Source organism: Tauraco erythrolophus, chromosome 17, assembly GCF_009769465.1.
Source record: "Tauraco erythrolophus isolate bTauEry1 chromosome 17, bTauEry1.pri, whole genome shotgun sequence".
Taxonomy (NCBI): domain Eukaryota; kingdom Metazoa; phylum Chordata; class Aves; order Musophagiformes; family Musophagidae; genus Tauraco; species Tauraco erythrolophus.
The window spans coordinates 6,331,034-6,351,369 of NC_141481.1; the positions used below are offsets into that span (position 1 = coordinate 6,331,034).

Here is a 20,336-nt window from a genome sequence, read left to right on the forward strand (position 1 = left end):
ACTGTGTTGAGTTTTCACTTCAACATGTAACAAAATTGAATTTCACATGATAGCCTTCTGTTGGCAATAGGAAGATTTCTCTAAATTGCCAATGTATGTAACTTGAAAAAGGAGTAAAATTACCTGTTGGAGTAGATAAGGGGAATTTAAAAGATTGCTTTTTATGAAGAGGATGTGCAAGTCCTAACAGTAAATAAAGTTTGCTGATCTGAGGATTGCACGGATAAACTACCAACAACTGGAGAGGTACAGCTAATCTGTTTATAACTGGAGGAGTTTGGGCTTTGCCTCATTCCCAATCTCAAGGGGCAGCAGTAGACCATGAGTCCTGGTGTCTCTCTGTTCCAAATTCCTCCTTGCCTGCTGGGATTTGCCACGCTGTTAATCAAAGCAACTGGGTGGTGCTTGTTTGAACTCACCCAAATACTTCAGTATTAGAAAACTGTAATTGTAGTTTTTCTTGAAATAGATTTTCTTTAATACAATGAAACTGGGTCAGAAATGTGAATTTAAAAGCTCATGAAAAGTCTAGTATTAATACACTGACAGATGTCTGTCCTGGTATGCTCCTCAACATGTATTAAACATGAGTTTTGTCTCTTTTGTCTCCAGCTCCCAAGAGGTGCTTTAAATAAAATGAATCTGTAGTTATGTTCAGGATGTTTTAGGTAATTTCTCCTGGATGCATAGTTCGTACCTCTAGAGAGCCTATTAGGAGCCCACCTCAGAAACCAAGACACTAGATTTTAGAGATGTGCTTTTCTTTTCTTTTTCTTTTTTTTTTTTTTTTTTAAATGAGCCACAGAACACTGCATGCTGCCAACATAGGATAATAAATTCTCATCAGTCATGCTTGCTGACATGGGGAGTGCTTGGACCAAATTGAGATTAAATGCAAGCTCCATTGTGTCACTCTTCTGGATTTTTGAGATATAAGTAGTATTTCCTCTCCATGGAAATGGTGCTTTTGCATGTCAAAGAACAGACAGCATGATTTTTTAATTGTTGGTCACAGCATTCAGCAGGTGGGTAGAGATGACGCAACTTTCTGGTAATGTTGAGCAGCGGTTTTATTTTAAAGGCTGTGAAATCCTTCCCTCGCTTCAGAAGTAACATGCTGAGTGAATAGAGTAATTCAACTGATTCTGTGTGACTAATTCCACTGGGATATTGTCAAACATAAAACTTTATAAAAATGGAGTCTTTGTCCCCCAAATCAACTGACACACATCTTTATTTTGTTTAGCAAATGAAGATTTTAATTCTGAAGCATAGAGTGCTTAATGTACTTCTAGATATTTCTTTTGTTCTTCAGATGTAGCTGAGACACAGTTTCAGTAGTAGATTGCAAAAGGAATTTCTTTTTCTACTTTAGGAAATGTTACTTTTCCATTAATGGTTTCTAAACATGACAGGCTTCAGCCACACTTTGGAGAAAGTATGGTATGTAATATCTAATAAGTAATTTTAAATCATAGTCTAATAATGTTTTAGTGTATTTTCTGAATAGCATTAGATTACAATTTTTAGTATTCCTTCCTAATCTCCTAAAATCTTAATAGATGTGAATAATATAAATAGAGAGAATTTGAGGTAAAGAATTTAGAGAAATAAGAACCTGAAGACTTTCTCAGCTACAGATTTTGAGATGGCTTGGCTCATGCTTCTCTGGTGAGATTGGTGTATGCTGTCTCTCTTATTTTTTTTAAATACTGTTTTCCTTGAAGGCATCAAAGTCCTGTGGGGGAGACCGATGAGATACTGTTTTCCTTACTAGTAACACTAAATGTAGCTTCATTTGTACAAAATTATGACTTGTACTGTTACCTGAGATTTCCACACCTGGAAACTTCTCCCATTCACTGAGCTTTTTCTTGTTCCTCTCTTTATCCCAGCCAATAGCTTTTCCATATGATTTCAGAGAGATGACATCTCTGTCTGTAAGCTTTTCAGACTAGCATTTCAGATCAGTTTGTCAGTTCTGCAAGTCTGTCTAGCCCATGACCTGTTTTTGAAAGTGTCTAGCAGCATTCACTAAGGGGACATACAGGAAACAATAATGTAGAATGATGCTTCCTAGTTTTTAGCTGCAGGTGGTCTAAATACATCCTTCAACGAAGGTTGCATATGGGCTATGGTATTTAATAAAATAGATGGACCAATCCTTAGGAATTTAATTTTTTAATCAATTTTTACTTTTGGCCTTTGTAACTACATGTGACAGTGAGTTCCACAGTTACGTGCTACTTGGAAATATGCTTCTTAGGGATTTATTTCTGTATGGCTTTTAAACGTTAGCCGAGTGTTTCAGTGCATGCAGCTAATCTACTAGTGATACTGTGAAAAATTCAGTTGTTTTTGCATCATTTTTTTTTGTGCTACCTGTGACATGATGGAGTTAATAAATTCCTGAAGAATTTGTGTGTAGATAGTATAGACTTTTCTAATAAGGAAAACTTTAGCACCTTTTTTATCTTCTTTTATCCTTTTGGAAATGGGAAGGTCAGGACTGTATTCCAGGTATAAATGCACAACAACTATATAAGTGATAGTGACACCTTGGTTTTCCATTACTGTCCTAATGATTCTTATAATTGCCTTGCCTTTCGACAGCTGTTTAGGATGTAGTTTTCAGAAAACTGTCTATAATGACTCCAGAAATCTTTCATGAGTGTAAATAGCCTATTTCGAGCTTATCTTTCTATAGTTACACCGAGGGCTGTTTCTTTCCCTGCATACCTTACTAATATTAGGTTTCATCTGCTGCTTTATTGCTCAAAATCATGAGATCCATCTGCGATGCTTTGCAGTCACGTTCCAGACTAGTCTGCAAACATGGTCACCTCCCAGCTCATCGTTAAGGACATGTATCTCTGCAAAACCTTAAGGAACCTGGTGGTAGTTTCACTCCACTGTGAAAACTTTTTATTCCCACTCCTTTCCCCCTCAACCCCATCCTTTATTAAGTTATGAATCTTCAGGAGGACTTTCCTCTTATGTTTTATCAGCTTAGTTGTTTTAAGAGCCTCTTGCATGAGGGACGTTTTTAAATATTTTTAAAAATTGAAGTATTAGCATTGGCTGGGTCGCTTTTAAACACAAACTTGCTGGTTCTTTGGAAAACTTGAGAGACTTCTGAGGAGTAATTTCTCTCTGCAAAAACCATATTGACTCTTCAGTATAGTATTATGTTTTTCCATGTGTCTGCTTGTTTGATATTTATTTTTTTGTCACCTCATAATAGCCAGTAGAAACTACAGTACTTAACTATAGCATTTATTATTTCAAAGTTGCCAGTATTACTAATGGTGTTCTCTTTAAGGACTGCTGCTGATGCTTTACCTCACCATCTTTAGCGATTACGTGGAATTTAGAGAGGCAGGCTGAAATTTGTGGTTGGATTTTTTTGTTTATTTGTGTTTTTTTGAGGGTGGTTGAGTGGTGTGTGTTGCATTTACTGATTACAGCTTAAGAATAAAATACCTTGTATCCAGTGTTCTTGCTTATATTGTATGATCTCCCTGGAACCTTCCCTTCCACTTATGCCTCTGTATGCCTTTGGAAGTACTAAGGCCTTGCTAATAATCTATAATCAGGCTGTTCCTAAAACTAGCACTAGCAAGCTTCATCCACATAAATCCCTTTTTTTTTGCAGCTAATTCATAGTGTGAAATAGTGTGAATTAATATAATACATTCGAGTTCACCCAGGAGCAGCACATGCATTTTCGTATTTGATCTTTGTTACTTCAACTAATTCTTTGTAGTTTCTGGATTGGAAGTGATGTGTAGAGGGTTTTAAGACGGAGAATGTTCAATAGCTCAAGGGAGAAACACATTTCAATAGTGTGGCAAAACTCTCAGTGACCTCACCAGTGTCAGGAGAAGGCGTTCCAAATGTTAGCAATGCTTGGTCGTCAAAACAGTAATGCATTAATTTATTTAGCAAAAAAACCCCACAACACAAACCCAAAAAACACAGGAACAAAAAACTCCACTTGCTTCCCGTTAATTTTTTGCATGGGAGTACAAGGCTTCATTAAATTTCCAACATCTGTCAGATGTGGAAGCAAAATCTTTGGAGTATTAAAATACGTGTTGTAGGGCACAAAGGTGATGTGGAATGGCAAAGACTGCGCGTGGTCTGCGGTTTTGTCCTTCGGGTGGACTTAGTCTTGTGTAATTGTATCCGTGACTAAAAATACTTTGTGTAGGTATGTCAGACTCAATCCCTTTTGCTCTCTGAAGGTGGACTTAAGGAGCTTAATTGTTTTCCCATCTCTAATGGCTTTGTTCCTCCTTGGGTTTTTTGCCTGCCTGAAGTCTTAAATTAGTACGGTTTAATTGACTATCACAGATGCAGCAAACACAATGTAAGCTATATTTTTATATGTAGAGAGATTGCTATATAGAAATATATGGAGGTACATATATTTGTGTGTATATATAATTAAATGTCTGTGTGTACGTACCATCATGGAATATGGACATCACCAATTTCACTTGCGTTTTCTGTAGGAGAGTATTGCTGGAAGTGCTGACTTGGATATCCAAGATTGTTAGTTTTCAGAGCCTGAAGGTCAGCATGTATGCTCGGGGGAAAGATTTGTAGGATTATGGTCAACCAAAATGAAGGAGCTGCTGTGAAAGGATCAATTTAGCGAAGCATGAAGTATGTCATGTTTGGAGCACTGCACAAGATATTAACAGCAGTCTGGGAAGACTTTATCGTGATGATTTATTGTAATGTGCAGGCTGCTCTATCCTTGTCCAGCTTAACAGTGGCTCCCTTCAGAAGCAGTGTCATACTTAGGCAGATAAGAAGACAGCATCCTTCACCAGAAGAAAACTTTTTAATCTTTTTCTCTCTCTTCTCTCTCTCTTTCTCTCTTTATTTATTTATTTAAATCAAGAACATAACATTGTGGTTTTTTGGTGAGTTTTAGATGGTTCCTTATACCTTTTGGAAGCCAGAAAAAGTGAGTGTATGGTTTTCTCTTGAAACATCTCTACAGTAATAGCTTTATAAATTAACTTCTAAAAGATACAGAGAAAGGACTGTTGCATAACCTTGTAATTAGTGTCATTCAGAATTAAACACTGATGCTTATTTCATGCCTATTAAAAATAGCACTTCTGCGACAACCTGTGTAGTAAACTTTTCCTCCAAACTCCAAGCATATGATGCATACTCTGACACCTCTCTACAAGTGAGTAGGGTGGTAGTGTTTAGAGGATCGTTAGTTTTCTGCAAAGTCTCTAATAAAACCTTTGCATTAATGTGAATTTACTTTTATTTTTGCTTCTTATGAAGGACGTATACCTTGGATAAATGTCCTTTTAGTGTTCCAGTGTAAGAACCATTTTGTGGTTATCACAGATTGGCCGAACTTGTAGCAAAATGAACATATTCTCCTTTGCCTGTACTTCTGGATGTACCCAAGTAAAATATCCATCTCTTTAACAGGAAACGCAACTAGATGCTTTTATGCTCTCTGGCTTTTTTGGTTTGCTAGCTGTGTTGGGGGAGGGGCAGGGGGAACAAGGCAAGGAAGAAAAATTAAAAGTGTAGGGGCAAGAGCCCCACAGTCCCCCCATTGTGCTGAGGCAGTGACATATCTCATGGTTGCAAGGTGACCTGCAAACACAACCATGCAGCAGCAGGGAGGGGATGGCAGCCACACGGAGACAGCACAGAGGCAGGAGCTGTGTGACTGCCGTGGTAAGGGAAGAAAAAGATGGAAGCGCAGAGGAGCTTGTTGCAGCAAGGGCAGAGCCAGGTGAGCCATCAGTGGTGTGGATGGGTCTCTCCCCATTCCCAGCAGAAATCACCTGAAGAGGAGCTGGGCATGCTGCTCTTACTGGCAGGTCTAATGAGGGAGCTCATGTCTCTGAAAACGCTCAACCAGATGAGAAGGCAGCTCTCATTTGCAGCAACAGCAGGAGGTCAAGAAGAGTAAATTGAATCAAATTGCAGTTATTCATAGAGAAGATAAGAGATTTTGGTTTTGTGCTAGGGCAAAAGTTGAGAGGAGAGTGCCTAGGACTGAGATTGCTGGGAGAGCAGGCAGTAAATTAAGGTGAGGTACTTTGCAGCTCTTCTCTTTCATTGCAGAGAATGATTGCTGCACAGATCATTCCTGTTCCGTTGTGAAACACCTTCAGAAGGCAGGAAGATTCTCTGCACAGACGTAGGTACTTTGGTATGCAGACTGTTCTCTGAGATGCGTTTTTTCATTTGTCTGGTCACAAGTTTTGATTATATGGTAATGTGGGGCATGCAGTTTTTTTCTGCTGAGACAACTGTGGAAGTGACAGCAGTTCATTTACTCATGCTAGAATGAACATCTGCTGCTGCTTTCCTTCCTCTAATAAAGCTCAGGGAAAGATTACTTACCTTCCTTTGGGTTGGCTGTGTAAACTTATATCTTGTTTGAAATAAATAAAAAACATTCTTTGACCTCAAAATAAATGTGCAGAATAAAAGGAAATAAGACGTTTGACTGAAGGGGTTTGCGTTTTAAGCACTGAAAAGTTCAGACGGGTTTGAGCGCTTGTGTGCTGAAAAGGAATGAGTTAGAAGAATTACAGTTTTTCCAAAGCACATGTTTGCCTGGTATTCCTCATAAGCTTAAATTAGATATCTGTTGGTACTATATTTAGCAAATTTGCTTGGAGTCTCATGTGCTCAAATGAATTCTTCCAGAGCAAACTGCACTCTGGGAAATGCCCGTGCATGCCTGTCAGTGATATCTCCATCCCAGCCATGTAACACCTCTTGGCTTTCACCAAGAATTCTCTTTTTCTCTTTGCTAAAATTTGTTTTCATGGCCTCAGTCTCTGTTCCTGTAAAATAAAGATACAGTGTTAATTCTAAAGGATTCTTTGAAGTATATGACTGAACAACTTGAATAGGATTTGGATACTTCGATATTTTGAAATGTAGCCAAGAAAGTGCAGAAGAATGTTGCTGTCAGAAATCTTTTTGTGAACTCTTAGCATATATAGGACTTCTAGGGTAAGAAGGAAAATATTGTTGTTTTTAATTGTGAATATTTAACTTAATAAACTGAGGAATAGATGTTCTAGTGGTTTTGGGTGTGTTTTTTTAGGATTAGAGACATAAGAAATTATTGAAAACCTCATAATAGCTATTTAGCCAAGGCCATAATGATGGATGAGTTATGCAATTTCTGTATTGTGATTCTTGGAAAGAATCATTTTATCTAGGTAATGAGCAATATCTTAGGTTCTGGTGCTATATTGGTATTTTACTTTTAATGACTGTGAATACTTAGAGAAATGAAGTTGTCTGTACTTCCTTATAACTTTAACAGCCTTCCGTGAATGAATTTGTGAACAAGTTAGCATGATCTAATACACGTTTTTCCCCTCTTTGGATTCCTTGTTCTCCTGGCATAACCATTTCTTTAGATAAGTCAATTTTGAATTGTGTGCTGATTTTAAAAAAATTATGTATGCGCTCTATAATACAATGAAACAATGGTGTCCTCTTGTAAAGCAAAGGAGAGAATTATAATTTCACAAGTCTCGAGTGATGTGGGAACTTCTTTTGGAAAAACAGCATCATTTGAATTACCACAGGTTTTGACTGCTGAGTCTTGAGTTTCTTTGCAGTTAAGCATGCGTTCCTTTCCTGTAGTCTCTTTGAAACAAACTCGAAGCAATCATTGAATCACAGGCACGGCTGCCACCGCGGTTGGATTGATAATACAGCAACTATATTTTTATTTTGTAGCTGATGCTTTTTTCAAAGCTGCAGTGAGCCTTGTTCCTGAAGTGCCAAAAATGATCAGTGTAGATGGGAAGATGCGACCTTCTGATGCCTTTCTCCTGGAATTCCTTTGTAATTTTTTTTCCACGTTATTAGTTGTTCCGGTAAGTTGTGTGTGTATGAATAGCACATAGACTAGTAGACTATTTTGGCTTTCCTGTTTAAAAATTTAGAGTAGATGGGGCTTTTGGGAGCAGCAGATGCAGTGTTTAGTTTTCCGGGAGCAAGCCGAACCCAATTGCTCATTGGCTGCAAAATCACTCACCCCAGTGCAAAATGAGGAGGCAGAACAGTTGTTCAGACATGGAGGTACAGCATTGCCTCTCTCAATAGCATCTTGCACTTAACTGGATTTGAGGTAGAGTGAAATCTTGCCATCATTTAACTGTGTAAAAGTCATTTACTGTTCTAATAGATCCTTGCAGAAAAGTAGTATTTTAGCTGAGCACTCATAAAATCTAATACCTGAGAAGGGGAAAAATACAGAGCTCTAGTTTCAGTTAATTTCTTTGTTAGAGGTTGCCTAATCTTTTGACTGAAAACAATTAGGTGATGTGTTTTGACATAACCTTCCTCTTCTGATTAATATTCACAAAAAACTAGCATTCTACACCCTTCCATTTTTTACCAGTTGTCAAGTTTAAATAGAGATCTATAGGTAATTTTCCTTCCTATATTTTCAGCTATAGCTAGAAGAGGAGGAAAAATTGTAAACTAATCTGGAAGACCCGAGATAAAACTTACCTGTTCAAGGTATTTTGTTGACCTTAGAGAAGAAAGACAGGCCACTGACTCTCAAGATTTCACTGCACTGGAAACCTAGTGATTAAAGATTTTACCTCCCTCTGTTAAAAGCTCCGGCCCTTTCTGAGATATTCTTCTTTCCCAGCAAGAGTTGACTTAGTATAATGGCATGCTTAAAACCAAAAAAAAAAAACAAAAAAAAAAAAGGAAAGTTGGAGGCTTATTCATTTGTTCTTGAAGAAAGTAGGTTGCGCTTCCTCACTGAAATGTTCCTTATGGTTTCCTCCTTCTCTTTTTTCTTTGACTACATGTTTGGTGAAGCTGTCCAAATCCTCATAGTCAGAGCAGCGTATTCTCCTTTTTCCAATGAAGGGATCTTCCAAGCCATGCGTGTTGAGCAACATGGAGGTGCTGTGTTGTTAGAAGGGAAAGGCTAGTTGCCACTGACGTGTCATTGCTGTCCACTGACTGCAGAAGTAAGACTTTGAAGGAAAGCTATGTCAGAACTGGGTGCTGCTCAGAGAAATGGCTCAGATCATTAGCAGATGATTGAAGGAGGGAGATCCAACCGCTCAGATTCAGTAATGAAGAACTTGAAATGAGATAACCAGGATTCAGAAATTAGATTCCATAATTTTTTTCTCCTGTTTACTTCACAGAATACATGATCAGAAGGCAGTGTCCTCAGTGGACTGTGATTTGACCTGCATATTATTGCACCAACTGCCAGCTTGAAATAAGCTGGGTGCAGTATTAAAACTGCTTGCAAAAACTCATAGCTTATGTAAAGTAGATGTCTTTATAATTATATTCTTTTTGTATTAAAAGATTGTTGATTGTCTGTAACTTTGGCTTCCCAGTGTAGGTGTTCTTCTGAAACTCATAATTGTATGAGTAATATACTTGTTTCTATAGCTTACTGACATTATCTCAATAAAAAAAAATCGACCCAGTGTGTTTAATTTTAGAGGCTTAGCTGTTAAGAAACTGAAAATTAATTTTGTACTACTCCTTTGTAACTAGAAAACAAAGCATTTCAAAGTTTGTGGAGGCTGCCTAGATGAAGTTTATGATTATGAGTCAAATCGCTATTTTAGAAGGACACTGGAACAAGTTTTTAGAAGGATTTGCAGGAAGCACGCTTCAGAAAATTAGTTGTCAGCTTTAATTATATTGTAGTTTTTGCTTTTATAGAGCTGATATTGTGACTCTAAACCCTGAATGACCAGAAATAATCTCATTTTTCTTTCGAGGTTCTTGTGTTTGTTGTTTGTAACTTGTCTTTTTTTTGGTTCTCTAGGACCATCCAGAACAAGGAGTGTTGTTTCTTGTGCGAGGATTGCTAAATGTGATCCAGGATTATACTTGGGAGGATAACAGCGATGACAAAGTCAGGATTTATACTAATGTTTTGCATCTGCTGTCTGCAATGACTCAAGAAGCATATATCTACCATGTAGATAAAGGTAATATATAAGGGTGACTCTGAATCCTTGTGTTCTGCCATGCAATTTGTAGTGTTGTGTTATTGCTGTACCTAGTTAATGAAGATCAATGGTAGTCAATCTTACAGAGTGGATTACTGTCCTATGCAGGTCCAGATATTGTAACTTAAAATATCAGAGGAAGTGGCTGCCAAACAGATGTACAGTCTGTCCGTAGTTTGTTCCTGATGATGTTGATGCAAGTACTTAGAACTGTGAACCCTTCAAGTAAATATTAGAACTTAATCCGTATGGAGGGTTTTCTTTTAGTGTAAAATATCAACTTGATTTATATTTATCATTGATGTTTCAGTCACATTTATTAACAACTCCAGTTTTCAGAATGTAATGCCTAGTCTTCATTATTTAAATGATGTATTTGTTGCTTTAAATGCAGGCTTTCAGTTTTGGAAATTATGGTGATAACTTACAAAAATCTTCAGAATAGCTAGGAAAAAAAATCTAAAGATTTTGCATTTTATAAAATGACTGTGGTCTTTTCGTAATAATATTTTGATTGCTCTAGAATTCGAGTGTTTGCCTTCTGATCATAGAGAAGTTACTAAATTAAGGTAGAGTATTAATCGAGTCTTTTAAAGCATACTGTCAAGATTATTTAGTCTGAGAGGCCAAGCTACTTTGGCTTTTTCTTTCAGTTGCACAGGGCTTTCACAAAGACACAGGCTGGAATATATTCTGCAGTTCTTCTGGGGAACAGTCCATCAGAGTTACCAACCGTGACACAGTAGCTCTTGCAGTTAGCAACACAGAAGATAGTTGTCAGTTGAACAACTACTGTATAATAAATCTGCTGTTCAAATTCTGTAAGGAAATGTGGTGTAGCTGCTTTGTCTTTCATTCCATTTTTTTATATGACCTGAATAACTACATAATCCCAAAATGAGAAATTTAAATGAATTAGGTTTCAATGTAGAGAAATACAGAAATACAAATTAGTAATTTCTCCCTTGTAGTTGGATGATAATTTTTTTTCTAGGTGGACCATGTACCTTAGCTTCTTAAAATATAGTTTACTTGGAACAAGGGATCACTTTCTATCTTCTGTGCTGTCTAATTTACCCAGGATACACTTAAACTTACAAATTTCTTGTAACTTACTTCTTAGTAAAACATTGTAGAGTAAATGAGGCCAAAACACATGTTTAAAATCACAATTATATAAACTCTAAAAACATCAAGAGCTCTGTCCCTCAAAAAAAATCCTTCAAGGTCTTTGAAATTGAAAATACACTTTATGAATTTCTCTCCATGACTTTGAGGTAATCCAGGTTTTATTTTAGGAAAAAAAATAAAATGTGGTTTCCTTTGAAAATCTTGTTGTTTTCACTAAGTAAAATATAAACTCTTTGGCCCAGTCCTGCTGCCATTGAAGATGATGGCCATACCCTCCTAAATTGATGGGAGCAGGGACTCTGTCTCTGTGGAATAAGTGAAAATTGACGCTATATGTTGTTTTGCATTTAAGTTTAGCAGATAGTTTTGAGCCTGGCTGCATCCAGGAATACAGGACTGACTTTAAGCTAGAAGATTCTTTTCAGTGTTTTGTTCCTAACATCAAGAGGACGTTGTAGCCAACCAAATGGTAGGCACTTAGACAAGATTGTTCTGTTTGTGTTTGATGGAGGAGGGTCATTTTATAACTTCCAAATCTGGTCTTCTATAAATAGTTGGTGTTTTCAGTAGCAAAAAAATGCCTAGCTCTTCAGACCTAAGCCTGAATTCATCTCTGCAGTTGATTCCAATGATACCCTGTATGGTGGAGACTCCAAGTTCCTGGCTGAAATTAATAAACTGTGTGAAACAGTGATAGCACAGATCCTGGATCATCTGAAAACCCTTGGAAAAGAAGAGGTATGTTCTTACTCAGCTTGATTCAATAGAAAATCAAAACTACTTTGAAGCTGAATAAACGGACCGCCTTCCTGACCAGGCATTGGTCTTTTAGAAAGCTCCAGGATCCTTACAACGAGAGGAAATTAGGGAAATTTACTTGTTTAAAAAGTGAGACAGTTACGTAGGCAGGCTTGAGGTGGAAAGACCTAATGATGTGAAAGAGATCGTGTAGCAATTATAATACGTTTTTAAGATGCAGGGTAAAGTTACCTGCTGAGTTGTGTGCTGTACAGGGATACTCTGGTAGAACCACCAGGCGGCAGAAGCTGTGCTGGTGTACTCTACAGTATCGATTGTGGCAGTGCACCGAAGGATGTGATTCTGCTGCAGTACAGGATGATGATTGCAGAGCAGCATAGTGAGGTTAGAGTTAGCTTTAAATTAACTGGCTTGAGTCCTGCTGTAGTTTGGTTATAGAAATATGATGCTCAGTGTGAGATAACTTATGAGAGTCTTTCTGCCTATGAAGAGCTCTGTGATGCTGGTATTGCAACTACTGGTCTAAGTTAGGTAATAGGAGACAGTGCCACAGTCACTCCTTTGATTGCAGCACAGTTATGTCTAAAATCTGCTCTGTGTCCGTCCTTCCCGTTGTTTCCTCCTAGCTGTCGCCTTTTCTCTCTTTGTAAATAAACCGTATTTTCTTGCCAGCAAAGTTAACAGTAGCCTGAAATGTCCAATTCTGTAATGGGCAAAGTGAGAATTCACAGTTAGTCTGTTACTGGGTAAAATACAGTGGAAACCATCTTTACTTAGTAGAAGTTTTGCATCCCAGATGCTAAGATGAAGTCAGGAGAAAAGTGCAGGGGAGGGAAAAGGTGTCTTGGCTTTACCTTGGTTTTAGTACAGGGTTATATTTGTTCAATATAAAATAAAGAAAACTCTAGGCAGCTTATTGGATTTCTTGATTGGACTTCAGAGGCTCTGAGAGATCAAATACAGCTTAATGGATTGTATGTGAAAGGCAGGTGACTAATATTGTCATTATTACTGAAATAATGAGAACTTACTGTTCTGCTAACGTACCTCTTTCTGAGATTGAGCTCCTCCAGAACTTTCTAATCACCCCTTATTAAACTGCTGTGTAATGATAGAAATCTTGTGGTTTAGACACTGAAATGGGAGGGCAAGGGATGATTAATTTGGTGGAATATTTTAGATAGCCTGTTTGCACAGTAGCCTGTAGTGTTTGCCAATACAGAATGTTTTCAGTGATACATATTTGGAGAACACTATGCTAAGTTTAGTCTTTTCTCTGCTTTTGCTATCCTGTTTATCCTTCCTTGAGCAATTGTAGAGATGCAAGATGAATAAATCTTTTGCTCAAATGCCTCTACATCATTGTACCCATCACCACAGTGAATAGCAGTTCTTTTTCAGAACAATAACAGCAGAAAACAACTATTTTTGCACAGCTAAGAATGTCCAAGCGGATATTGGAAGGAGATTTTTAACAGTTTTCAGGACTGTGGGTTGTATAGAAAGGATTTTTTGCATCTGACTCCAATACGGATTATGTGGGTGGGAATGTTTGTAGGGCTCGAAATCTGTGGTTTCTGAAAGGCACTGTTTGTTTTTTTTTCTTTCAAGCTTTAAACTTTGAGTAATGAGATCCTGTGTTATTTCACTGAAGCAGTGGTTGCACAGAAAACTGGATTTAAAGCTAAGCAGCATGGATATAGATTCTTGTCCTGCCTCTGTGGCCTTGGATTTACCCCTCTGCCCATCCTTATTTACAAAGGGGGAGCATTTGTTTCACTTTGACTAAAAGTCCTTTAAAGATTCAGATAACAATTGTTTTGTAAGAATGTTTTTTTGAGGAAGGTGATATTGCTGAGGAAATAGAGGCAACGAGGGTGTCGTCGTAGACCTCCATTTGTGCTAAAGCAGGACCGATCATAAAAATCACTGTGGTATTTGGATTGCTTCAGTGTTGGTGACCTTTTATTATTCATCTGCTTGGCTGCTCATTTAAGCAAACAAGCCTCTGATGATTCTGTGTTTTTATTGGTTCATTTCCTTTAAAAGCTATAAAATAGATTTTTCTCACAATAAGATGCTTTCACCAAAATGGCAATTTGGAAGAGAACAATGCATCTTATGTTAACACAGCGTGGTGTTTTAGCAATATTAGCGAATGCTTCATTTGTGTTACAGTGTTTGAATGGAGATTGTTCTGGACAGCTCTGTAAAGTTCAAGCTGTTTCTGGTCATCAGAGCGTGTATCAGTGAATCCTCTCTGCCTTTGAGTGGGTGGAAGACTAATCTTATGCTCCAGGTTTCTTAGAAGTGTAAATACCTTGCCACTTGCTACTCAGTCGTAAATGTCCAGATGGAGTATGTTTTATTCAAACATGACTTCTGATCCAAAACGTTAGGAGCATGTTGTTGTATCCTTGGCAGTGCCATGTTAGGATGGCAGTCTTCCCGTGTGCCATCAGATACTGGACTTTTTATAGCAAGCATCAAAAATGGAGCAGTAGAAAGCAATTCCTGGGTATGCTCTTGAGGCTTCTCCTTTCAACACAATTGATTTTTAATTGTATATAAACTTAGAAAAATTCTGTTGATTTCAAATGTGCTTGAATACTGAAGCAGAAGCAGAGCTGGACATAGTTCTCTGTTTGTGTGTGAGTATGTTTTAAATTGAGAAGAGGTTGCTCATCTTGAAGAATTTTGTGTCCTTGGCTAAGATTTTCTAAAGGTGGTTAAACATTTTATTCCTCTTTGGGAGTAGGAAGGCAAGAGAATTTAACTGCTGCATTTTGAGAAGACATGGCAGGTGATGGAGGTGCCTGTTTCGGCACATTTGCAGCTGATGGCTCGGCAAAGCAATGGGTGTGATGAGGAACTGTGGCTGGTTCCACAGGTGGACTCCACTGCTTTGTCTCAGAGTTGGAGAGTCCTAACTTCCTGATTAATCCTTTTATTACACCACTGTCTCTGGCATGCTGGTGGAGTTTAAAGACTATAAATAGACTATAAAAGACTATAAATAGTTTGATTTGACATTGTTTCTGCATGTTTGTAAATATTTGGTAAATTATGGAAAACCAAATAAATAAAAGGGGATTCTGCTAATGGCCTACAGCAGGATTACTGAGTATGGCTTTGGAAAGTATGATCTGATCCTCCATGAACCACAAGTTCCACATGGAGCACATCTTTGTTGGATTAATTCTAGAGCGAAATCAAACTGATGTGAGCAGCACCATGAATATTGAAAGCTTTAAAAACACATTAAAGACTGAAATAGAGATGAACCTACCATGGTGCCAGTATAGAGCTAGGAGTCAAATGTTTCAGCCTGCTGTGACTAAGAGGTGTGTTACTGCACCCTGAGCCAGCAGAAGCTGTCACTGAGACTCTGAGTACTCTAAAGGGAGGTTCTGGACTGCTCTTTAAAGACTGTATCCAACAGAAAGAACTTTCTCTTCTGAACATCTCAGTGTGCTAGAGGAGTGGTGAAGTAGGGGATATGCATCCTCTTGTGTGGTATATGAGCTCCCAGCTGCAGCTTGGTTCTGGTGTTTTCTCAAATAATTTCCTTTTGTTATAAATGAACTTATATCAGATGTCATTGGTGCTAGGTGCTTTGTTTATCCCATGTTAAGACAGTTGTGTACTGAGAGAGTTGAGAGTTGGTCTGCTCCATGCACCTTGTGATTTTTTTCCAGTGAACTAACAGATGTTAAAAGGTTCCCAAAGGGCTTCACGTGAGAGCTGTTAAGGAAATGCAAGGCTGCCTGTCATGGCTTTCTTTAGGAATATCTAGATTTGGATCACAAAGATGTAACCACCAGCATCATGGTAGTGCTGGAATTAATTTCAGGCTAGATGGTTCAGGTAGTACTAGCAAACAGGTGCTATATCAGCATGGAGACTTGGCCTAGACTGATATATTTAGTACCCTGGAGGAGCCGTACAGCCCGTGCTGAGCTCTGTGCTGCCACAAGCATCAGAGCCAGTTACTTTAAAGCTGTACATGGGAGCAGCAGCAGGCTAGATGCACCTTCAGAGGAGCAACCTATCTAAATGCACAAATGCTTTTCTAATAGAAGGCTCAAGGTATCCTTATGACATAGGTGCTTAGCAAAAGTCACTGAAAGACATGAATGAGTATTTGAATTTTGTGAAATACAAAGTTACATGGTCCATTGTATAGAAAGATCCTGTGTTTTTCTGTTACGCCACGTGAAATTTGGATGTTGCTCTGCACTTTGGTGGAGGGGCTAGGACACAAGGGGATCGTGTTCTGGGATGATGTAGTCTGTTCTTTGTTTCATTGTCATCAGCGTTATTCCAAAGTTTATGGAAAATGTGCTGTCTAGAAAGCTGGCAATTCTTTTTGGTGTGGGAATTACTAGTCCCATTATGTATGTGGTTGCCAAATAGCTGAGCTGTTACTTTCTTCTGGCTGCTTGTGAGTACATCCTGAGTTGGAGTGCCACCCACAATTCAGTCTCAGTTATGTCAGCAGGCTTGGCAGCATGCTGGCATAGATCTCTCCCTTGGGTTGGAGGTCGGTGCCGCGTTACACAAACATTCCTGTTCATCATCATGCGAAGCCTTGTCTGACTCTTCTTGTTTGTTTTCCGACTGGGATTTACTGCGTACCTGAGCCTGCCTCTCCTCTTCACTTTGCGTTGTGTAACGGATGGCTGGATGCCAAAATCCAGTATAATGAGAGTCAGTGTGCATCTCATTCTTCCAGCTTTTTAGTGTGTCTCTAGATCCTTTTTGAAGTATGATTCTTTTTGAACTACCTATGTTTCAAATTAGTCAAAATGTCATCCTTATTTAAAAAAATGGATTTTGTATTTGCGTTGATACTGCTTGGAAAACCTCGCTAGTTGATACTCAGAGTGGAGTACTGCTGCTTTTGCATTCTGCCCAGTAATTTAACTGTCCTACTTCATGCGATGAAATTTCCAAGCAATTCTCAGGAACCTCTTGAAGTTTGTATTCAGCAGAAGACATAAGGACATTAGATGGTCAATGAGGAAAAAAACTATAGGTAATATAAGTTATTTTGTTAATCCAGGATGCGTGGTGATGTGGCAGGATTCCTTGTAAATAATGTGGCAAAACATGGACTAGCTGGCTATACCCCGTATCTGTTTTTTCCCTAAAGGACATCAGTCCTACAAGAGAAATACTACAGTAATATTTAAGCATTTAAGCATAACTACTTTTCCTTTTATTGTCTTTTTGAGTTGTATTTATGCTCTTTGTATTAATACTACTGGACTAAACTGATCAATTGTATTTCTTTATCTGGTAGGGAGAACAGTTCAACGATCCCAACTGATGGTTCTAGTTTTAGCTTATAAACAGGTTTTGGAGCTATTTGGATGGAAATTGCTAATGTAGATAACTTACAGGGTGAGCTGTCATCTTGGTAGTTTCATGTAATTAATTTAGTGCTTAGGGAACTTCTCCTGGGCCCTTGAGTGGCTCAGGGCATTGCATATGCATGCGTGTGTGTGTTTGTGTGTGCACACAGTTTCTGATGTGTCACATTTGTTCTGCATGTACAGATCTACCATGTGGGTCGCATACATGCAGTAGCAGTCTGATGCTTCTAGTTTGGGGCATGCTGTGTCCTCTTTTCTAGTTAGCCAATTTTATAATGGCATGGCTTTCTCCTTTTCCCTATTTATCTGGAGGACTGATAGCTCAGTGTGTGCCATTTCTTTGATTAATAGCATCTGACCTCTCTTCTGCTGGCAATGAGAAGAGAAATTAATTTACATTCAGTCCCTTAGGGAAGGGGTGGAGGCTGTGTGGCTGCATTGGTATCGTCAGGAGCACACAAGTCATAAAGACCACCACACTCTTCTTACCTCAATCTCTGCCTCATTCTTCCTGTAACTTTGTATCTGAACACTGTATATTAGCTACCCTAACACGTATTGAACTGAGGGGGCTGAAGTGAAGTATTAAGTTCATTAATCGAGGTCCTCAGCTGACAGTTTTGTTTTAACTACAACTCTGCTGCTGTGGTTTCTGTGTAAGATTGAGCTATGCTTTTATCTGTGGTCTTCCTTGAGCAAAAAACAAAGGACAGCTGCAGCAAAACAGTATAAACAAATACTGCATCTTGGATGCATCCAATAATAATTTGTCCTTTTAGCCTTTTAAAACTTATTCTGTAGGAATAGGCAGAATCTGCAATAGCATTTTAATTACTTCTGTTTTCCACTCACCCCAAATCAGAGTGGTAGCACCCTGTAACCTTAGTGCAGGATTGTCTGTGCCCCAGAACTCCTCCATAGAGGTTGAAGGGCATGGTGCTCCTCCATGGCAGATTACCACAAAGCAGATGTCCTCCTCAAGGTCTCTCCTCAGCAATTTTAGGGAAAGTAGCTGCAAACATGATGCAAATATGTTGCTATCGCTGAAGTTTCCGTGAAAGAATAACAGGGAAAAAACATCTTTGGTTAAATAAATAAAACTAGAATAGACTGCTGGGAAAAGCCTGAAATGGCATTAATCTAGATTAATCATCAGGAGCTCTCTGAAAAATATATAGCCATGGTGATGCAAGTGCAAGGCTGGTTGGTGGGAGGATGACTTCTATCCAATTTTAGGGAGTCTCGAGTTAAAAATGTGTCAGAGCTATATACTGTGCTGTGCCAGAGTGGTATGGGATGTAGGAGTCTTGTGTAATTATTTTATTCACAGCAACTTAGGTTGATTCATGACTATGGCTTCTTGTTGCGCTTTCAATGCAACATGAAAGCTATGCCTGTATTCTTGTGTCTGTAATTACTGCTGTGTATTACAGAATGAGTATCTGCCACTTAACCTCCCTGGGTTCTCTGAACTCTTGGAAGTGTGTGCTGGATATTTTGAGATGACTATATGGTAATACAGGATTTTTTATTTTTTTTTTTTCATTCTAGACCCTAAAGCGGCAGAGCCAGCTGGCACTCTATTTCTTTAACACTATTCTAGCTCATGGGGATCTACGAAACAACAAACTAAACCAGCTTTCAGTCAATCTCTGGAATCTTGCTCAGAAACATGGCTTTGCTGACACCAAGACTATGGTAAGGAAAACAGAGAATGCAGAGAAATTTTAGTTCTTAAGGTCTTTTTCAACCCCTCATTTGAGGAAAAAGTAACATTTTCTTGATCTGAATAAAACTAATCTCTTTTCAAGTTGCTCTCTTAAAAACAAAATTACCTTTAAAAACCCCAACTTTTAAAAAAAAGGCTTCTTAATGAATAAGCACCTTCTCTTATTTCAAGTGGTGTATATCTTTCTAGCATTTTTTAATGTATTTCACACATTAAGGAACCTGAAAATGTTGGATGCTGTAACTTTTTCAGTACAGAATACTGTCTTTAAGAGGAAAGTGGGCATTCTAGAGCCTTTAAAGATACACATAACAAGCTCTGGAGTAAGAATGTGCTCATGTAGCCAGTGAAATTTAGGGAAAATCATGAGTGTCTATTAAAACACCTTCACATAGATTATAGATGATGGCCTATGAAATAAGTCAAAGACACTAGAAATCGCAAAATACCTTTCTTTTCATACCCAGGTGAAAACGCTGGAATACATCAAGAGGCGAAGCGAACAACCTGAAACGAGTCACTTCACAGACCTGGCCCTTCGGCTTCCTCTGCAGTCCAGGACCTGATGAATGCTTCTTTTCCAAAGAGTCATCTGTACAAGAGAGCATGTAGCTGAGGCCAAAAATCACTGATCTAGATTTTGACTGGAGGAGTTCAGTGTATTTTTATTTTACTCAGTGTGACAGGTTTACTTGGACAGAGGTAAAAGTAAAACTGTTCTGAGTGCAATAATTTAACCTGAGTTTCTGTTTCCAGTTTTACCACTACGTTCTTATTTTAAATACTGATTTAGATTTAGTAAAGGGTATTGTGAACCTCTGAGGTTGCAAAAAACTTTTGAAATCTAATCTGTTGTCATTTTAGCCTCAAAGGAAGAAGATAATCTGCACAGATCAATTCACAGCCTCCAAACTTCATCCCACTTGCAGAATAGTCTTCCTCCTATGTAGAAAGCAGCATTTCAATATAATATCCTACTAAGTAGTTTTTCTGCTTTGGGATGCTGCCAACATTTGTTTGGTCAGTTCCAGTAAAAGAGAAAAATGGCCGAGGTGTTACTGTTCTAATTTCTACAATACATTTTCACAGACATGTTTATGCTTTCATTTTAGTTCAATGATGTTTTGTAAAATGGAAGGAATCTTCAAGTGCTGTCTGCAAAGGAAAATGGAAATGTATGCAAAGTACACTATCACTGAATAAAACAATTTGCAGTTCATCTGTTTGTTCTGGGGGAATTTATTTGCGTTTGCAAATTTATCACCTTACCCTTGCAGAATTTAGTTATGTGTACTGCTATTACACCTAATAAAT

At 38.2% G+C, this 20,336-nt stretch overlaps 1 protein-coding gene across 5 annotated transcripts in view; it reads left to right on the forward strand.

Annotated features, from left to right (window-relative positions):
- The window catches only part of VPS35L (VPS35 endosomal protein sorting factor like), a 56,048-nt gene extending 35,960 nt beyond the window's left edge, over positions 1-20,088 (forward strand). For all 5 annotated transcript variants that reach the window (XM_086622248.1, XM_086622249.1, XM_086622250.1 and 2 more), the window contains 5 exons: positions 7,759-7,898; positions 9,839-10,004; positions 11,776-11,894; positions 18,845-18,991; positions 19,490-20,088. In XM_086622248.1, coding sequence (XP_086478374.1) covers positions 7,759-7,898; positions 9,839-10,004; positions 11,776-11,894; positions 18,845-18,991; positions 19,490-19,588 — 671 coding nt within the window. In that variant the 3' untranslated portion in view covers positions 19,589-20,088. The remainder of the gene's footprint in view (positions 1-7,758; positions 7,899-9,838; positions 10,005-11,775; positions 11,895-18,844; positions 18,992-19,489) is intronic.
- The last annotated feature ends 248 nt before the right edge of the window (positions 20,089-20,336 follow it).